Below are 21,381 nucleotides of genomic sequence, written 5' to 3' on the forward strand. Positions count from 1 at the left end.
TCTAAGTATAGTCAATTTACAATGTTGTGTTAGTTTCTGGTGTACAGCATAGTGATTCAGTTATATATGTATATATATTCCTTTTCATATTCTTTTTCATTATAGGTTATTATAAGATATGGATTATAGTTCCCAATGAAATCACTCCTAAATGAGGTGGTCACAATTTATAATGCTCCAAACAATATGTTTCCTCACACTCTGGAGAACACTTCTGTTACCACACTGAGATCTCTGTCAACATTTTTAAGGAAAAAAAAAACCAGTATTTCCTTTTTATTGTCATTTTTGTTTCTTAAATTCTGTCATCATGAGCAATTTTTCCTATTTTTTCCAGCTTTACTGAGATTTAATTGACATACAACTGTAAACTTATGGAGAGCAACGAAATGATTTGGTACAATGTATATACTGGGAAATGATTACCGCATCGTTAACACATCAGTTAACTCGGTTAATACATATTTGTGTGTGTGGCGAGAACATTTAAGAACTTTTCTCTCAGCAAATTTCAAGGATATAATACAATCTCATTAACTATAGTCATCATGCATACATCAGATTCCTCAGAACTTTTTCATCAACTTTTCATATTTTTAAGCCATTTACAGGGGAGGGTATAGCTCACTGGTAGAGTGCGTGCTTAGCATGCACGAGGTCCTGAATTCAATCCCCAGGACCTCCATTAAAATAAATTAGATAAATAAATAAACCTAACCACCCCTCCAAAAAAACCCCTATAAATAAATAAATTAAATAAATAAATAAATAAATAAATATTTCTAAAAAATAAATAAATAATAAATAAAAGCCATTTATATTTTCTTTTCTATGAAATGACTGTTCAAATCCTGTGTTATATTTATCGCTCATCTTCTCATTGATTTGTAAGAGATTTTCTGTGTATTAAAAATGTAGTCTTTTGCTATATGTGTTGCAAATACCTTCTTCTGTTTATAGCTTACCTTTTAGTATATTTGTATTTTCCTCTCTGCTCATTTAAATCTTTCATCCTTCCAGAAGTAATTTGGACGTGAGGTGTGAGATATAGCTTCTACTTCATTTTTTGCCCAAGAAGCTAGCCATTTGTATACACATTATTTATTACCCAATATAACTTTTCTTTAATTATTTGAATACAACCTTAACCACTATTTTCAAGTAATTGTGGACTATATTTTATTAATCTATTGGATAACTGTTAATACCAAACTGCTTTTACTACTGGAGTATTACTATAATTTTATATTTTATAGACCTAACTCCCTCTTCTGTGTTTTATTTTCCTACAAATTTTATAATTTGACCCTTGAACAACACAGGTTTGAACTTCGTGAGACAGGAAGGGGGCAAGGCACAGTCATTCAAGGAATGATGCAGCAATTAACATCAAAATGGTGGCAGATTCAACCCCTAGTAGGCCTGGGGGCTCAAGATGGTGGGAGATTTCACTTCTAGGAGATCTTGAGCTTCATTATACGTCTATTGTAATATATTAGCATAGTGAATAACACGCCCACAGGCGCCACGGCAGCCCCAAGGATGGCCACAGAAGGTCAAAGAGTGGGAAATGGCCAACTCCCTGGGAATCCCAGCCCCTTTCCCAGGTTAGTTAGACTGGTCCTTCCACTTACTATGAAGCCACCAAGCCCATAAAAACTGGCAACACGGTGCCCCGCAGCCACCGCCCCTTCTCTCTCCGTCTTCAGAGATGGCCCACGCTCTGTCTATGGAGTGTGTATCTATTTTTAATCTGAGCACCCAACCCCCACACCTCGTGGCCTTTCTCTTGCCTTTTGATGTATCTCTCTGAATAAATCTACCTTTACTCAACTGTGGCTCGCTCTTGAAGAGTTTCCTGCGAGAAGCCAAGGACCCACAATTGGCGGGCACGTCCCAGGGCCTCAACGGAAGCCTGGGACACGGCCCTCCTCACGCCCCACATCTGTTTTTCCTGCATCATTCGCAGTTCCATTTACACATGACTTTTTCTCCCTAAATACATACTGCTGTACCACAGGATCCCTGGTTGGTTGGATCTGCGCATGCAGACCCGGTGGACTGGAGTGACCACCGGAAAGTTACCATAAAGTTACATGCAGATTTTCGACATGCAAAGAGGGTGGGTGTCCCTACCTCCGAGCTGTTCAAGGGTCAACTGTAGGGGTTTTTTTTTTAAGTCCTTTTGAAAAATTGAGATTGCATTCAAATCAATGTAGGGAGAATTGACATCTTTCCATATTAACTCTCCTAAACAAAGAAGGGGGATTATATCTTCCCATTTACTTGGGTTTTATTTTCTGCCTCTTACTAGCATTTTAAAGTTTATTCATACAGATCTTGCACATACTCCTTAAGCTTACCCCAGTGTATCATATATATTTTGCTGCTGTCATAAATGGTATCCATCCCTTCATACTTGCAGACTGGTGATCGCTTTATAGTAATTTTATTGCCACATTTTCCCATTGTTTCCGTTTTCCTGTTGTTTATAACAGTTCTTCTATTGTTTATAATAGTTTTGTTTATAGTAGTTTTTCCACTTGAGTTCCATGGGTTTTCCAGGTAAACAAACATCTACAAATAACGATAATTTTGTTTTTTCCTTTCCTGTATGTACACTTCTGCTTCTTTCTTTGGCTAATTATATGAGCCAATTCTATCTACCAGGACAATTAAATAATAGTAGCAATCCTACATCCTTTTAAGTACCCCAATTTCCTACCTGAACAACCAATTTCTTCTCCAATTAAAACTTCTGGTTGAAAGAGTTCATGTATTTTTCAAGTTGCATTGTAGCGTCTCACATTTATTTAAATTGAATTCTTCTGCAGAAGCTACCAAAAAAAAATTTGTTTGTAATCGCCTTTATAAAGTAAGCTCTCTGAGACATTCTCATAATCTTTCAAGTGGAATCTGCCCAGGAAAGCCTTCTGGATTGACAAGAAAGAAAGACTCAAACATAACAGATTCATTCCATACACTAATTATTAGGGCAAAAGTTTGTGAAGGATGAATGAACATTATGCTTGAATGAATTACAGTAACACTGTGATTAAGTTCAATTTAAAAATACTGTAGTATTTAATGAGGTAAATGTTCAGCCTGAAGGTTTACCTTTTGGGAAAAAGCTAGCAAAGGAAAGGATGCTGTTTTGAATCCCAAACTAAGGCAGAACCTCAAAGAAAAATTGTCTTTTAAAGGCAGAAAACATTTCCATCTACTTCTTCAGCCAGAAGTCAAATAATTAACTTCATTTTTAAACAATGAATTGTTCAAAGCCAAGTATTATTTAAAATAGGATTCAAACTCACGCAGAAAGTGACCACCATTCAAACGCACTTTTTTAGCTGGAATCTAGAAGTTTCTTAGCCTTGACTGAAATCTACCACAGGTACTATGGTTTTTCTGGTAATTCTCAAATAATAAAATGTCCTATAGTTACTTATTTGGTTCTCCAAAATTAAAAAACTGAAATGTCTACCGGATGTAAGAGACAAAACGTCATTTCAGGTTTGGGGCACGCCCTGGGGCGACCAGGCTTCAGGCTCCCGTTTTCCTTTTCCTCTACATGTGTCTCCTCTCCCCGTGTCTTCCAGGTCCCCTGGGGTTGAAAGGGTTAGCTGTGGAGAACGCAAGAGAAATTGCAGAAAATGTGTTTATTTGATTGCTATCAAGGCAATCTGGGTCACTGTCTCCCGGGCTGGAAGTGGTTTTTATTGTAAAGTGCTTTGTGGGTTTTGAGAGAACTTTTTGTCCCCACAAAGAACAGCTCCTTTGACAGGGGCGAGGTCTTTGTTTTAGCTGGCTGCTTTCAATCCCCACTCCATTAACTATTTTTCTGCTGAGGCCGTGTGGAAGCAGGAAGCCATCTTGGGCGGGAACCCTGAGCAAAATGATCCAACTCTTTGTCCTATGTCGTCTGCATTGCAGCTCCCCAAACTGGGTGATGCTGGCCGTTCCCAGTGCCTCCAGCTCTCTTCCCTCTGCTGCCAGACCTGCTACTGGAAGCTCTCAGTCTGTAGATTTCTCTGGGGGGAGCTGCAGAGCACACACCTCAAGCTCCCAACCATTTGTACAGGAAAATGACCATCTACCCTTTGCCGAAGATGGTGTCGGGGGGAGGAGGTGTAAGAAAATGCCACAGTACACCATCATCCCCTCCAAAGAAATATCTATTTGTTCAAACTCAAAAATTTTATATCCGTAAGTTGGGCTAAGGGCTGCCAGGCCAGTTTGGGCACCCCCTTTGCAAGTCCTGCAGACATAGCCTTGTACCTCGGTTTGCAATGTGAAAAGTATTTCTGTCCTCAGCTTTTGCAGCCCTAACCTGAGTATACCGAATAATTTTAGAACTTTCAAATGACCTCCCACCCTGAAACAAAACAAAACACAGACACATTTTTAAATATACTTGTTTAAGAAGGAAATTTTCAAGGTGGCTCTTTGACAGATTTTCAAGGAGCCAAAAGCTTGTAAAGTCAAGGATTAAGATCACTGACTTCAGATGAGATGCTAGGAAGGGCTGGGCATCTTCAAATTCCAGTAAATTCTTTGATCCCAACGGCAAATATCATCTTTCATTATATTTATATTACTTCGGCAACTTGAGTTTTCTTAATCAGTTTTATTAAATAAATTTAGGGTGGAAGGGGAAATAAGTAATCGTCCTAGAAAGAGAAGGAAGCATATAGTCTAGAAATTTGTGTGAATTTATGAGTATAAATAAGATGATTCTAGATGTGTTCTCAATAGATGAATAAGCATGTAAATATTTGGAATAAGGATGAGGTCTGAGACTAAACAGACGGTTAGACAGGGAAAGATATCACCCCATCTCTGAGAAAACTCCTAGCTGTGTCCAAAATTGAAGCTTGTAAACTGCTGTCCTGTGTGATTTTGTTTCAGCTGAGTGTTATTGGCTGAAAGTCCGAGTACCATTTTCACCTTTCCCCGAGTTTGAGGAGGAAGCTGGACGTCCAGTCTCAGTAACTCCTGACTCACTGAACAAGGGCTGTGCTCTCTGCACACACTAACATGAAGGGACAAATTCAAAGAGAAGAACACCTACGTGGTGGCCCACCCAGCAAGGCCAGTAAAGAGAAATGTGCCATCTGGCAGTTCCTATGTTCTGCTGCTTTGTATGGTAAGACTGTTTCTCCACTTAAAATTCATCAAGACGGAATAACCTGGAGCCGCAGCAGGGTGAGTCTTACTTCTCAAGCTTGAATGTGTCAGCATAGTCACATCTCCTTGTTTTTGCAAAATAAAATTGAATATGGCAGCCGACACGCAACAAGGATAAGAAATTTGATCCTACTCATTTAGGGGCCAGCCCTGACTTTCCCTAGGCTCATGTAAATTGGAAGGGAATATTCGGTGCCTGAGGAGTGGGGCAGATCATGACTCCTCCACCCACAGGGCTTCCGGAATAGCATCTTCCTTCAAGTCCCCTGAAGTCAGGCCATCTAACAGCTTCTCTGCTACACCTGGACCAAAGGATCTGTTCGGAGGGTTGGGGCGTGGGTTCTATCTCCTGAGGCACCACGTGTGATTAATCTCTGAGATGCTGCCGCTCCCCAGGGCACTGATGGACCTTTGTCCTCTTCAATGTCTGAGAGGACCTCTTCTCTGCCTTACGCTCCCGTCTGCCCCTCCCGAGGCACAGGACTCTCTGTTCCCCGTACTTCCCACCCTCAAGGAACTCAGCTCAGGGACACAGATAAGGTCTGCTTTGGATCCCCACAACAGAAAGCGCCCCTGAGACAGGAGAACAAGAGGGGCTGGACGACTTTGCGGAATAAATGAAAGGGAAAAGTATAATGAAAACAAAAATTATCGCCAACCAACGGCTGGTATTTGCGTGGCTGTCGGGAGGGTCTCCTAGCGAAGGGGCTCTGAGTATCAGAACCGATGGGCAGGTGGCCGTCCCTCCTCCCCACCCCCCCGGCACCCTGCTCCTTCACTCTACCTCCCTCCCTCCCTTAATTTTTCCTCACAGCCCTCATCAACAACACCCTGTATCTTTTAAAAAAATATATTTGTTAACTACGTGTCTCATCATCCCATTAAGTCTCATGATGGCATTTGAATTTTGTATGTTTTGATCAGTTCTGAGCCTAGAATTCGTGCAAACACTAGGAGCTCAGTAAATATTTGAGTATTATAAATAGATATTTCTTGTTCAGGGTGGCATGGGTAAAACCCAGACAGGAAACTGGGGATGAAAATGAAAGGCTGCTACATTTTAATCCTGAATTATGTGATTATCCCTGGAGAAAGGCAAAAGAAAATTTTATAAACATAATGAGTATCTTGCATTATAGTGTGGTAATATTATTTCTAAGATAATATTAAACTTCATTTTGTGTATAGAATGCAAATCTGTAAAGTATTTCACGAGCCCTTGATTTATCCTATGATATTTGTAGCATTTTTTTCTCGAAAAGAAGAAGTGTGTCAAATTTCAAGTACTTCAAATATTAGGTAAAAAAGTTATATCTAATTTTAAAACTAAATAGGGTCAAATGCTTCTTAATATGATCTATTTGGAGGGCTGGCCTCATGACCATCCTGTAGGTACAAATGATAACATTTACTATCCCAAATTATTGATTCAAATTTTGATTATATCAATAAAGGCAGCTGCAAATAAAAATGTCTACGATTTAGAAAATGTACCTTTCAGACACAATGTTGAACCTATATTACAAATCTGGAAAACTGGAATCCTTGGACTGCTTAATTGGGAGTCATAAATTCATTGAAATGGCTACAAATAGGGACCATTACTTTAAGTTATTTCAGTACTTTGTTATAATATGCCCTTGAACATGGGGAGATCAGCCACAGATTTCAGAACGTAAAGAAAAACAAAGTAACTTTCCTGTGGAATGTTTCTGTCCTAAAGGTTTGAGGACCAACACGAGCACCTATTACAATACGCTCTGCCTGGTGATTCGTGTCAACTGCCGCTACTTGTACCTTCAAACTGACCGTGCACCTTGCTGACTCTAACCGTGATGGCTCTCTATTTACTGTTGTGCCAAAGCGATCATTTTCACTTAAAGCAGTTCAGGAGAAAGTTAATCACAAGGCGATCTTGTCTTCCTTAAACTGGATTTCTGCAACAGCACCCAGGAATCTCGACAGTGAGAACGTTCTCGTTGCTTTGATGCAGAGACGGTCACATCACACCCCTGTGCACCACACACACCAGGGCCGCCTAACATCTGTCTCCCCTTGCATCTGCCATCTTTAACGTAGGTTCTGGATTATTTAGACAGCTTATTCAAGTGAGTCAACACTTGAAGCAATATGCTTTCAACAATAGGAACCGGCTTCCTCTAACTCAGCAGGATTTTTACATCAAAGTAACTATGTCCTCTGCGTCCTATACCACTGACACGTGAGCCAGTTAAGCTGACAAAAAAAAAGTTCTAGCTTGTTCAGTCTGATCCTTTACATCAATTTGAAAGATAATACCAAGAATGCAGTGAGTATCAGGGGAGAAATTAGGCAGAAAAGAAAGAACAGGAAAGTGTGAGAGTCAAAACCTGGTTTACTTGGCTTGAAATACTGGGGAGTTACAGGGCCTGAGTGCTCCCTGAACCTTGGGGAGGAGGAGCGGAAGGAAGCCAAGCAGTTTTAGGTAAAACGGCCCCCATGGACACATCAGAAAAATCACAGGCCACTAGAAAAGCTCTTTATTAACCTCGACTTAAACATATATTTTCTAAGTATTTGGAATATCTGAGTCCTTTCCCTGTGTGTCAAGATGGATAAACATCGGCTGCGTGCTGTGGGGTGTGTGTGTATGTGTCTGTGTGCCTGTGTGTCTGTGTGTGTGTTTGAAGGCACCCTCGTCTGGCATGTTAGGCTGGTCTATTATCTGGACTGATATCCCCTAGAAAATAATTTTTATACAACCAGTACATCAGTTGTTTAGTGAAATGGACCTGAAACCAGCTTTTGAGAGAAAAAGAGAGAAACAAAGAGGCCTCTGGCATCACAGCAGGGAAAAATCAGTCACCACCAAGGATAGAAACTGTTTAAAGGGACAGGGGAGTCTAACCTCACAGTTTTGCTAAAGATTTGCCTGGCTTCTTTAGCACCACGAATTCATAAACACATTTACAAATTCTACAAAGTAAACAATAAAAATACTATACCTTTTCACAAATATCTTCTCTAGTTAATGCCAGTGAACACAGAAAACAGGTATTTATGGGGAGAAACCCTGCTATACGCTGGTTCTGGAGATTCACTGAGGAACCACAGGGATTCTCAGGACACTCCCCAGTATGGAGGTTCAGGAATACACATTTTTAAAGAGCTCTCTGGAGAATATGATGATGAGAAAGTTTGGGGAACCAAAATCGGAGTAAAACAAACAAACAAAAAACCAAAGCAAACCATGGCATCAGAATACCAACATTTGCATTAATAATAACCAATTACTTCTAAAGTTACAGGGGAATGAAATAAATGCTAGGTTTTAATGACAGCCGCAAAGAGGCCCTACATTTATGGCTAGGAATCAGCACTCAACATGAAGAAGGGAGCTTTCACATCTTTGTTCAATTCTGAAAAGCGCTGGTTAAAGGTTGAGTTAATCAATCAAGCTGGCTGAGTTAACAATAGGAAACCAGTAAGAAGGGCTTTGTGATTGTCCAGTTTACCGATGAGAGCTTATTATGAATTTGATATGCTTATGAAGATTAGAAGCAGATGGTCCAAAGTAAATCTCAAGCAGGTCGACATATAATGTAAAAACCTGGGGCCTGTAGTCAGAAGAGTGGGCTTGAGTCCCAGGTCTGCTGCTTTGTGACCTCAGGGAAGTCATTCAACCTGAGCCTCAACTTTCTTAACAATGAACCAAGATCACAGGAGATAGTAAAAGGTACTCTGTAAAATGTAAAGCATTTTTGAAATGTTGGTTATCAATGTCATAAATGATCAGAAAATAAACATTTATCATTTAGTTTCTGCAGTCCCAAATAAATGAGATATAAACTCTATTCACAATAGAAAGGAGCTGACTAACTATTATATTTCAAAAGGTGTTCCACTATTAAAGAGTCCACACAGGAAACTATATTCAATATCTTGTAATAACTTCTAATGAAAAAGAATATGAAAACGAATATATGTATGTACATGTATGACTGGGACATGATGCTGGACACCAGCAATCGACACATTGTAACTGACTATGCTTCAGTTTAAAAAAAATCCATTGCTATTTCATTTACTAATTTCTCCAATGCTTATATAGTATTAAGTGTCAGGTACAGTCTGAAGCACTTCACAAACAACTCTCTTTAACTTCTCAGCAAGCTTACCAAGTAGGTACTATTATTTTCCTCATTTTACAGATAAGGAAACTGAAGCACTGAATTTAGAAATTGCTCAAGCTCACATAGCTAGTGAGTGACAGAGCTGGAATTCAGACACAGGGACAGGCATTCTAGCTCCAGAATTCATGGGCTCAATGACTATAAAATGACATTCCACTAAAAGGCAATTCTGTTGCACAAATCTCAAAGATGGTGTTATGAAGAGCGTCTAGACCAGATGGGAAGAAATAAATTCTGTTAAAAATGACAGGAAACTGCCATCTGGCATTTTCTGTATCAGGTCATATTTATACTGCTTAGGAAAAGTTTTTCTAGGATGATTAATCAGCACTTAAAAATTTAAATCGCCACTGAATGTATGGTTAAAACGGTAAAATTTTATGTTATATATATATTTATATATACAATATATATGTATATATTTTGGAGCTTAGAAAAAAAGAGGCAGCTTTATAACTTTGCTGGACAAAGGGGATTCACAGCAGGCTAGTGCCTTCAAAACTGTGAACCCCTTATGTTATATTTATTTTATCATAGTTTTTTAAAAAGAATAAAACTCTTCAACTTATTTATTGTGTACAGTTTAAAGTATTTTACATACTCTGATTTCAAGCTGCAGAATTTTTATTTTGCAAAACTGAAGATACCACCGAAGTCTGTAGCAAGAAAGTGTTTTACTGCTGTGAAAAATGATAGGGAAGTATTAGTAACATGTTGATGAAAGAAAGCACGGGAAGCCAGTGAGTCCACAGATAATTTGTAAGGCCGTGCTAATCTCAAGTGCTGTATCTCCCACAGCTCCAGCCAGGCTGCCTGCTCCAGCTGGGGATGTTCAACAGAACTGGGAGAATGGGTTGAAAATCAGCCATGAAAATAAGCCTGTGCTCATTTGCCCTGAGCCTTAGAAAAGTCAGGATTGGCTTAAAGGATTTTAAGCAAGAGTCTGAATAGATATGCAGACCTGAATCTAATAGTGAACATACGTGGTTGCTATTTTCGACTCCACATATGCTTGTTTTTTATGGAATATATGTTTACGGGAAAACAATGGCTGTATTTATTACAGACAGATGCTCAGATTCTGTTTAAAAATAGAATCATACAAGCAGGTGGGAGATCTCTGAGAAGAGGACGGTTAAATATGTCATACAATCACAGTGCATATTCTGTGATCGAAACAAAATGGTAAGGAAGTAGTAACCCTGGAATTTATTTTCAAAGTCAATTTAATCAGCATTGTTTAAGGGTTTGCCCGAGTCACAGACTGTTCCTGGCCCTGGGTTACAAGATCCTTTTTTTTAAAAATGAAGAAGTTAATGAAAAGAAAAGAAAAAAGTTAGTATATCAATTGTAGAATTTCAGTTATGACTGTGAGTTTTGGACTTCACCATTCCCTAATGGAAGAATGTATCCAAAAGATACTCCACAACTGTTTACTAATTTAAGAACCCGACATACAGACTCATTATAAGACAGCCTTACTCATAAGGGATATGTGGCTCTGAAGGCAATTTAGTGAGCCCTGTATTTTGGCTTAAAAACAGTGATCTGACTCTGGTTTCTTTAACAGAAAATAAGCTCTTCTGGAAAGCTGAGAAAGCTACATACTGGAATTTCTTTGGAAAGATGATTGCTGGTGCACTGAGGAGTCGATATGAGAAATCCAGTTCACGCTTAATACATTTTTCATGCATTTGATGATGGGCAAGGTAGCCACCTGGTCCTTCCTTTATAAACTGAGTACAGTTGGTCATATTATTTGGATTTAGACTTTTAACTTCAGTACAAGTTCAAGCTATCTAAATTCATAAGAGATGAAGTTGGGAGATGACAAAGGTGAATTTAAGAATTTATTTGGAGCAGCGAAGTCAGCATATATAAGTGTGAATGAATTTAAAAAAAAAACAGAATAGAGATAGGGAAACAACTGGTTTCATTCAGCTGCAAAAAAACATGAAAGATAATATTTCCTAGTCTCCTTCCAATTCCATCAAAGAAATCTGAAGTATTCTTGGGGCATGGCTGATCCTGGGGACTATTCATTCACCAAGGAGTCACATTAAGAAGGCTCTGACCTATCTCCTGCTTTCAAGGGGTCGTAGCACTTCTGTTTACACTGAACTAGAAAAGCAAAGCAGCAGTGGCCACTTTCAGTCACGGACTGAAGAGTCAAAGGATAAGGTGATCACTCAGTTCTACTTCCCTCAATTTCCGAAAGCACTGTATTGGTTGATTAAAAAAAAAAAAACCACTACAATCATGTCTTTTTTTGCCATTTGCAGCAAAATGGATGGAACTGGAGATTGTCATACAAAGAGAAGCCAGAAAGAGAAAGAAAAATACCATGGGATATCACTTATAAGTGGAATCTAAAAAAAATGAGACAGATGGACTTATTCACAAAACAGAAATAGACTCACAGACATAGGAAACAAACTTATGGTTACCAGGGGCAGGGGGGACGTGGAGGGATAAATTGGAAGTCAGAGATTTACAGATACAAACTACCATATATAAAATAGATAAATAGCAAGGTCGTACTGTAGAACCCAGGGAACTATATTCAATACCTTGTAATAGCCTATAATGAAAAAGAGTATGAAAAGGAATATACATATATAACTGAATCACTATGCTGTACACCGGAAACTAACACAACATTATAAACCGACTGTATTTCAATACTATACTTCAATAAAATCATGTCATTTTTCACAGATAATCTTAGTCACAAGAAAAGATATTACTCTCCACCTTGTCATTCTTGTTTTTTTTTTGTTTTTTTTGGTACTCCCTCCTGTAGATATGGGTTTCTAGAGGGAGGAAATAAGTAATGTAACAGTATATTTCACGTGTACTTACAATGATAGTGTCAACTAATGCTTATTAAGAGCCTACTACATATACTAACTACTATATGTAAAATAGATAAACAGCAAGTTCCTTCTGTACAGCACAGGGAACTATTTTCAATATCTTGTAATAACCTAGAATGAAAAGGAATATACGTGTGTATATGTATGACTGAAACATGATGCTGGACATCAGAAATTGACACACTGTAACTGACGCATTTTAACTGACTACACGTCAATTAAAAAAAAGAGCCTACTACATGACAAGCTCTATGCCAAATACTTTCTGTGCATAATCTCAGTCAAGCCTGTAACAACTTTAGGAGGCATATACTGTTATAATCTCCATTTTAAGATGTGGCATGTGGGATTTGTAAGGGGTAAGTGGTCTGCCTCAGGACAGACATCTAGTCAGGAACACAGCCAACCTGCAAACCCAAAGAACCTAGCTCTGGAAGTCTGCCTTTTAACCACTATGACAACTTCATTTTTCTCCTAATATACATTACTACAAAAGTTTTCTTGACAGGTTATTCACAAATTGTTCACAGTTACAGAGACATGTTCTAATTCCCTCAGACTTTTTCAGACCAAAAACTAAAGGATGCTTAGAAAACAAACAAACAAACAAACAAAAAGCTCTTAACCCAATAATGCCAAAATTACAGCAAATTTTACAAAAAATATGGAATTGGTATAATAAAAATCTACTGAGAGTTTGGTAGCTGTATAGATTATCTGCCAGCAGGAACATGGTGCAGAAACACACACACACACATATACACACATACACTTTTCTTTTTCCAAGTGTGATTTTCCACTGAGAATTGGCTCAATCGATTTATATCCAGCTTCACTTCATTACCTTAAGAGCAGAACACTGCCTGATGCTCTAGTTATAAGCTAATTTGCTAAACCTTATTAAAGACTACATTCTTAGAATTTGGAGCCTCGTAAATCTTGGAAGCAAAACACTTGCTCAAATAGATGTTAATCCAGACACACCTGTCAAACGACTACTGCAAATGTAATCTGAAAATATCAGAGTCCTGTCACTAGTCCTCCAAAGGGGAGCACTGAGCAACAAATAAAGAGCAAGTGTAACAGAAACTGCCATCATTCAACGTGTATATTAGAATTAAAAGGTGAAAACGTTCCTCATTTCATAGGAGGCGCAAGTGTAGAAAAACATTCAACAATAAATCAGACCACTGCCTATGCATATGTAAACTGGCACAGTATAGAAATAGAAAAGAATCGGACCCTATAGTTAGACATCTTGGTTCCAATCATTGCCCCATCACTTGGCAGCTGACTGACCTTGGACTAGACATGTAGCCTGAATATCAGTTTCTTCCGTATGTCAAATAACGATGTCTATCTTCATGGGATTTCTGTAAGACTTTAAATATGATATTTATTATATCATTATATTGTCTACCCAACCCTTGGCCTGGGGTAGGGACTCAATTACGTGTTTTCTGTTTATGGGCTTGTTGAGTTACTGGAGTCACGGCAGTGCACACTGACATCAGAGCTCTGTGCTGGAGGATATTTACCAGAACAAATTTATATTCAATGTATCATCAATGCTGGTAATTTCTACTCCATGTTTATCGTTGCACAGAAAAGAAATCAACTTACTTGATAAATTACTATAGGATAACAAGTTGTGTTATTTCTATTTACAGACTGGGGGAATGAGGGTAATGTGATTTCAGTCACTTGGCTGCCTTCTCAGGAGTGCTGAAACTTTAGGAATGGTATTTCTGAAGATACAGGTTACAAAGAAGGGTGACATCCTCTGCACTCTTATTAGTGTGTCTGTTAGAATATCCTAGGGGCTCAACATGAGGCCTGTGTCTTCTTCATACTGCATATCTGTTATTCGTTGGCAGCGCGGGCTTTTGCTAAGAGTGATCCAGGGTAGGGAACCAACATTCAAACATTATCAGTCATGGAGCCACAGAGCAGAGGACTCTGGAGGATGGTGCTCTGGACCCAGGCACATGCTCAGATATTAATCATTCACTGAAACTCGTCGGACCTCACCCCACCACGAGAGCTCCACACATGCAGCTCTACTTTATAACAGGAAGGCAGAAACCTGGAAAAACTTGGTGAACAGCACTCACGACCACCCTAATTAGGAAGCAGAGTTCCAGAAGTTGCAGAGCTCAGGTTTAGCAATACGGTATTGCTCCCTTCTCATCTCACTGGAAAATACAGGCAACTTCATATTACAATGGGTAAATACCCAAACAACATCTGGTACCCCAAGAAATGGCTGTATATCTACGGGGATATACTACATACAGTAGAGGGCAGTCTATTAAAATATATAACAACAACAAAAAAATCTATTCACATCATGGACCAAAAGAATCCCCTAAATTTTACCACAGGAGAATCATAGCATCATGAGTGAACAACTAACATTTTCTTCACAATATAAAGAACTAGAAAAGGGTAGGCCAAGCAATCATTGGTTGGAGTACATAACCTATGTCTAATAAAAATTAAAATGACTCTATGTAACCTGTAAGATAGATGATCAACTTAAAGACACTAGGAGTATTAAGTTTCAAATTATACATCAGCAATTTATCAGCAATAGATTATGTATACTGCTGAATGACAAGAATGACTTGAAAGCTGTTTTCAATGAGGCTGTTACTACTGGGTGAGACACGTGAACCCAGGGCAGCAAGCATCATTCCCAGGCGAAAGGAAGTGAACGACTAACAAAGGAATCAGGAGAAAAGCAAAGTGAGACAGGAAGCCGCCACCACCACTGCGTTCCTACACTAGAGGGGATAAAACCAGAAAACTCTGACACCTCAGGTTGAGAAAATGTGGTCAGTGGTTCTCTCTCTCTGGGATGCATATGAGATTCATTTGAGGGACTTAAAACTACTAAGGCCTGGCTGGCCCTCCTCCCAGAGCTGATTTAATGGATCCAGTGGAGTGGAGCCCAGTGAAGCCCAGGCACTGCTTTGTTTCGGTTGCCGTTTTGTTGTTGTTACTGTTTTGTAAAGCCTTTGAATGCAAAGCCAGGCTTAAGAAATGCTAAACCAAGTCATGCAGTCTATCAAACAAAAAGGAAACTTGCAAATAATGGGTTCTGCAGACCAGCACCTACTAAATATAAAAGAAAACAACATTTGTGCTCACTGGGGAAAGAATTGTATTCCATCCATCAGTTCTTAAAATAGTTACCCAGCACATATCCACGGCTATTTTCTCTGAGTAATTACCAGAGTGACATCTATTTTGAATACACACCATAAGAGAATCAAGGTTTCTTTAAAAGGGGGAAGGGAATTTCAGCTCTTTATACCACTGACCTTCTAGTAAGTGAAGAAAGTAAAATGTATGAGTGAACTACCATAAATTACAAATACGCAATCTAAATATTGCCTTCAACTTTCCTAAAGTACATCCTAGAGTATCTATGAGTGATTTTATTTATTGGGGAAAAGCTTATCTATCACCTGTATGAATAGACAGTGACAGAGCTCTGTTTTCTTTTCAACAATAAAGTAAGTTACGTCAGGGGGTCCCCTAAATATATCACCTAGGGCGACTACTCAAAAGAAAAAAAAAAAAGAGAGACAACTATGAACATTTTCAGAATTTAAAACTTAAAAAATATCGTATTTTCTCATAACTGCATATAATGTCTTTCTAGAAGAGCTTATTTCTCTCCCACTGTAAAACATACTGCAAAATAAAGATAAGCCATAGTCAGTGAAAACCCTGAAATATTATTTAATCACTTGTTAAACTAAGCTTGCTCACATTAGGAGAAAATGATGTTGAGATAATATATGAAGTCAGCTTAAGCAGTGAGAGCCATGCATGCCTACCTTTCTTTGTCTACCTTTAGAAAAGCAGCTCAGACAATGGGTGTCTCCTTCGTCTCTTCTACAAAAATCTTTAAGAAAGTCTACACTGGGGGGAGGATACAGGGCAAGTGGTAAAGCGCATGCTTAGCATACAGAGGTGCTGCATTCAATGCCCAGTACTTCCTCTAAAAATAAATAAATAAGTAAACTCTCCCACCTCAAAAAAAATTTTTAAAGTCTACACTCTCCTATACATTCTTTTTGTGTAAGTGATCTTTTCTGTGGGGTGGGGGTGTGAACTGAATACCTGTATCAATGTGGTTCGCTGCAGAGACAGCATTTGAGGATGTAGGCGCTCCAGTGCAGAGAGGACTATAGGAGATTAAATTCCTGGGAAGTCTAGGCATAGAACTGTAGGCTGAAGTCAATACTATCTCCATCTCCAAGGGACAGAGAAATCTCAGCCATCCCTGGGTTAGACTCAGTGTGATATTATTCATTTTCAAACAATTTCTGTATGTATCATTGTGGACTATCTTTCGATCTTGGTTGCCAGTATCTCCTGAGTTGACCTCTTTGCTTTCTTGATTTCTCACTGGGGCAGTGAGGCTCCCGTCATGGGTGAGTCTCTCCTTCCTGGCAAGTGGAGAGCCTGACACAGCTGGGAATAGGGAACCGGAGCACAGCAGGACGGTCTGGCGGGCGCCGGCTGAGTGTGAGGGAAAAGGGAGCAGAAATTGCAGCCTTGGATGAAGAGACCCACAGAAGAAGGTGCCACCATTATATCAGCTCCAAGTGAGGAAGTAAAGAAGATACGGACGAGGAGAGAATAAGGGACAAGTACCCCGCATGACAGCAGGGAGGAGAGCCTGCGCTGAGTATGCGGGCACCCAGTGACTCATCCACCCAGAGCACCCAGCCAGTCGGGGAGTGGGTGAAACATACACTTAATTTTTTTCTGTCCTCATTCTTGCTTTAGGAGGCTGCTTAATTTAAGCAGCCCTGAATTGCCGGGTCTTTGCAAGAATTTCTAAGTCTGCTTTCATGCTTTCCGAAGGTTGAAAACTTACGGCTCCTGATTCTTGAGTTTACTTTTGTTTGGCATCAGATTTTTTCCCTTGTCCCAGGAATGAATGGTGGGCTCCCTGCAATCATACTACTCAAATTTATCCTGACAGAACTCAACTCCTGAGAGTAACGCTAGTTCAGATGATGTAAAAATACACTTTGATTTTTTTATACATATTTAAATAGGATTTCTGCAGAATGCCCTGCTCTTTATCACACTGTCAAATATCAGATTCTGAGGTCCGCTTCACGAGAAGCTAGGCGGCTTCCCTATCTTTCAGAAGAGGGGAGGGGCACAGAAGGGAGGGCACGCCTTCCTGTCTTCTGTGGTTGCCAGCAGGAGCACATCCAAAGTGGCAGAGCAGAGAAGGTGCCTCCCACGAAGGTGACTGGCTCACAACTACCGTGAGACGAATGTAAGTCATGTCATTCCACACCTAAAGATTTTTACTGCAAGAGCCTTCCTTGCCAGCTGCCTTCAGGCTGAATGGAACAAAGATACTGTTTATGCCAGAGACACAGTAAAAGTTCACCGGAAAGTGCCTCAAATTTCCACCAGTTTACTCACACTGTGGATTCAATGGCATGCCTTAAATGTAATACATCTGTCTGTATATTTTCTCATATATATATATATATATATATATATATATATATACTTCTCACTATAAAATAGAAATCATCCAAATTGAATCAAAGGCATTCACATTTCTGACATCTACTTTTTAATCACATTTCTAATAGAAGCATGGTTTGCAGATGAAGTTTCAGTATTAGAGTACAGACACAGATAACTGGATTAATGTGCAACAATTAAACCAATCATGAAAACGAGCCCAATTCACTTAGTCTCACCAGCTTGAGAATTCAGCCTACTCGTTAATCGCAGTGTGTGATTTAAAATTTAAAAAGAGTCAAAAATACTGAAGGAGTTAGTATAATGAAATATTCTCTTTGAAATTTGAAAAATCTGGTTGATTCCATAATTAATTTTTCCTGTGAGCTAGGGCTACAACTTAGAGACTTCTCAAGAGAATTAAAAAATTACCAAATGATAACCTTAAAAGTGTTTCAAAAGGCAATTAAGTCTTCAGTTGACTTATACTATATTGCCATTAGAGAAACAGAATTTAAAACTATCCTCTGGGTATTTTTATGTCCACACTTCCTTTAAAAAAAGCTACTTTAAAATACAAATATTTGAGGGAGAAGGGGGGTTGGAAGGGACAGACTAGGAGTTCGAAATTTGTAGATACTGACAGGCATATGTAGAACAGATAAACAAGATCATACTGTACAGCACAGGGAAATATACACAAGATCTTGTGGTAGCTCATGGTGAAAAAGAATGTGACAATGAATATATGTATGTTCATGTATGACTGAAAAATTGTGCTCTACACTGGAAATTGACACAACTTTATAAACTGACTATAATTCGATAAAATAAAAAATACAAATATTTGAGTTTAAACAAATAATATATGCCATTTTGTGTACATAAATATGAAAGTAGGTAATTACGTATCTTTGAGGATCTGAGACAAATGGCCATCATTAAAAACAAAGGCGTTGATGTTACTGCACCTACCTCTAATGTGATACTGTAATGTCCAACAAACGATGCCTGGATCCACGACCGTGAATGGGGGTCACCCAGGAATTCCACGTGATACTGCTCAACATTTCCATCCCGGTCATGAGTCACGTATTTCCCTTTAAAAGGATCAGGGCAAAGTATTCCTGGCCAGCTTTCGAAAGAAAATATTTTTAATTATTTTGATGTTTTCAAATAAGGCAGACATTAACATATATGTCACAATCTTATTTCACATTTCCTCCTTTGAATTTTAAAAACTTTTTCATGAATTTCAAACATATTCATAGTTTCATCTTTTTAAAGTCGGAGATTCAATTGATGCAGGTAATCATTTGTATCTTTGTAGATACAGAAAGCTTTGAAATAGTCACATATTTAAGATATTCATAAAATATGAGGAGAAAGAATTATTAGACAAAAGAATGATTTCCAAGGTCTCTGAGAGACATTTAGGCACTGCTAATAGGAAAGATAAGAGACTAAAGGATTCATCAGATTCATGGCAGGCTCGAATCAAGTCTTACCAGTCAGAATGATTAATTATGCAAATGTTAACCCACGGACAGGGCTTCTGACAGGGCAGAAGAGAGCCAGTGTTTCATGAACCAGGCCCGCCAAAGGGGTACTGGTAGGTTAGGCTAGGATGACACTGGAGATTGTCACGACTCTGGGGAAAGTGTTGAAATAGCGCTCAGCAGTTCTGTAACGCCCCCCACCCTCCCACCCCCACCCAATCTGCCCCACTGGCCATGACCAAATCGCTAAAAATCCTCAGTATTGGAAGTAAGGTTTATCCTTTACTGAACATAAATCCTTTAGGGGTGTGTTCTTTCATGACATAAACCTCTACAAATCCCTTGATATGTTTCATTTTCCCATTTGGCAAAAACATACTACATACATCAACTAAGTTTTAGCCCTGTTACCAATCTTTCGTGACTCTGATCTACTGTGCAGAGGAGAAAGCAGGCAGGGAAGGCAGCAAATAAGACCAGGAAGCTGGGACTAAGGAATGTACAGTAGAAATCTTACTGAATTTTATTTTTTTTTAGTTCTTATTTTGGGGGGCATTTCATTATTTATTTATTTAAATACTTTACTGAGGTGAAATCCACAATCTAGAAATTAACCATTTTTGAAATGAACATCTCGGTGGCATTCAGTACATTCACAATGTTGTGCAAACACCACTTCTGTCTAGTTCCAAAACATTTAAAGCACCCAAAATGCAACCTCTTACACATTAAGCATTTTCCCTCTCTGGGCGCCCTCCTCCAAGGCCCTGGGAACTGACTGAATTTTATAGCCCACAATCCAAAATATGCCTATCTGATATACTCAAACATCCAAAAATCTGTGCGACTGTCAAGTTCTACTTCAGTTTGCAGCACTACAGAGCGAAAAAGATAGTGGGGTTCAAAATAAAGCATCCAGGCCCCAGCTCTGCCTTCAGCCCAACAGGAAGCCTCGAGCGGGTAACCAGGCGTCAGCGTGACTCTGGCTCCTCGCTGTGCTGCTTCAGAGCTCAAACGAACCCGTGCTTTATGCACATACATTTCCTGGCAAATTGCAATACTGCAAAGTGCCATCATTATGGTCTGAATTGTGTCATCCCACCAAGCCCCACCCCTGTCCAAAGTCACATGTCGAAGTCCCGAGCCCCAGTGCCTCAGAATGTGACTGTATTTGGAGAGAGGGTCTTTACGGAAGTAACTAAGTTAAAAGGTGGGCCCTGATCCAACATGACTAGTTTTCCTATAAAAAGAGAAGATTAGGACCCAGACACACACAGAGGGAAGACCACGAGAAGGCACAGAAAGAGAGACTACCCACAGGCCAAGGAGAGACCTCAGAGGTCAACCCTGCTGACACCTTACGTCAGACTTTTAGCCCCCAGAACTGTGAGAAAAGAAATTTCTGCTATTTTAAGGCACTCAGTCTGTGGCAGCCCTAGCAAACTAGTACAATCATGTATCAAGTAAGATAATTGGTACAAGTGAAAAGTAGAAAGAATGATAGAAAGTTTTTTCCTCATTTAGATAATTATTTAGAAACTAGATAAATTAGATACTTAGATAATTTTAAAATGTAAAGGAAGCTGTAAATCATGTCATAAAGAATCTGAAATCACAAAGATACAAAATCTATAAATGGCCTGGATTTGAGGACTCTAGCTTGTTAATCTTCTGCTAAATTATCCTTGATATTAAAATTATATTACAGTTATAAAGTCATAAATATAGAAATGTATCTTCCATAACCAACCATAAAAAGAATTTACAGATATAAATTGATAAAACAATGTAAACTAAGGGAAATATTTCACGCTTACTATTATTAATGTAAAAAAACAGATTCCAGGAAGTTGAGTCCCAAGGACAGCTGTCAGCAGGTGGTGACTTGGGGGCCCCAGTCACTGGGTGGGTGAGGTGTTGGAATGGAGCAGGCACCTGCTCTCTGAATGCTGGGCAGCATCCTGTAGCTCTTGGGTCACTGAGCTGGGAAGGAGACATGGGGGGCTGGCTGACTGCTAGCCCCGGATCATGGAAAAGGAAGGGCTAGAAAATTAAAAATTGAGTCAGACTATCTGGAACCCAAAGCAGCCTGATATTTGGAAGAACTGGAAATGATAATGGAAAGTCAAGTGAAAA

The 21,381-nt window shown here is 39.2% G+C and overlaps 1 protein-coding gene across 1 annotated transcript in view; it reads right to left on the reverse strand.

Annotated features, from left to right (window-relative positions):
* The window catches only part of ZCWPW2 (zinc finger CW-type and PWWP domain containing 2), a 91,479-nt gene that overhangs the window by 46,469 nt on the left and 23,629 nt on the right, over positions 1 to 21,381 (reverse strand). The window contains 1 exon segment of the mRNA XM_032459405.1: positions 18,722 to 18,881. Coding sequence (XP_032315296.1) covers positions 18,722 to 18,881 — 160 coding nt within the window.

The sequence above is a fragment of the Camelus ferus genome, chromosome 17, assembly GCF_009834535.1.
Source record: "Camelus ferus isolate YT-003-E chromosome 17, BCGSAC_Cfer_1.0, whole genome shotgun sequence".
In the NCBI taxonomy this organism is placed as follows: domain Eukaryota; kingdom Metazoa; phylum Chordata; class Mammalia; order Artiodactyla; family Camelidae; genus Camelus; species Camelus ferus.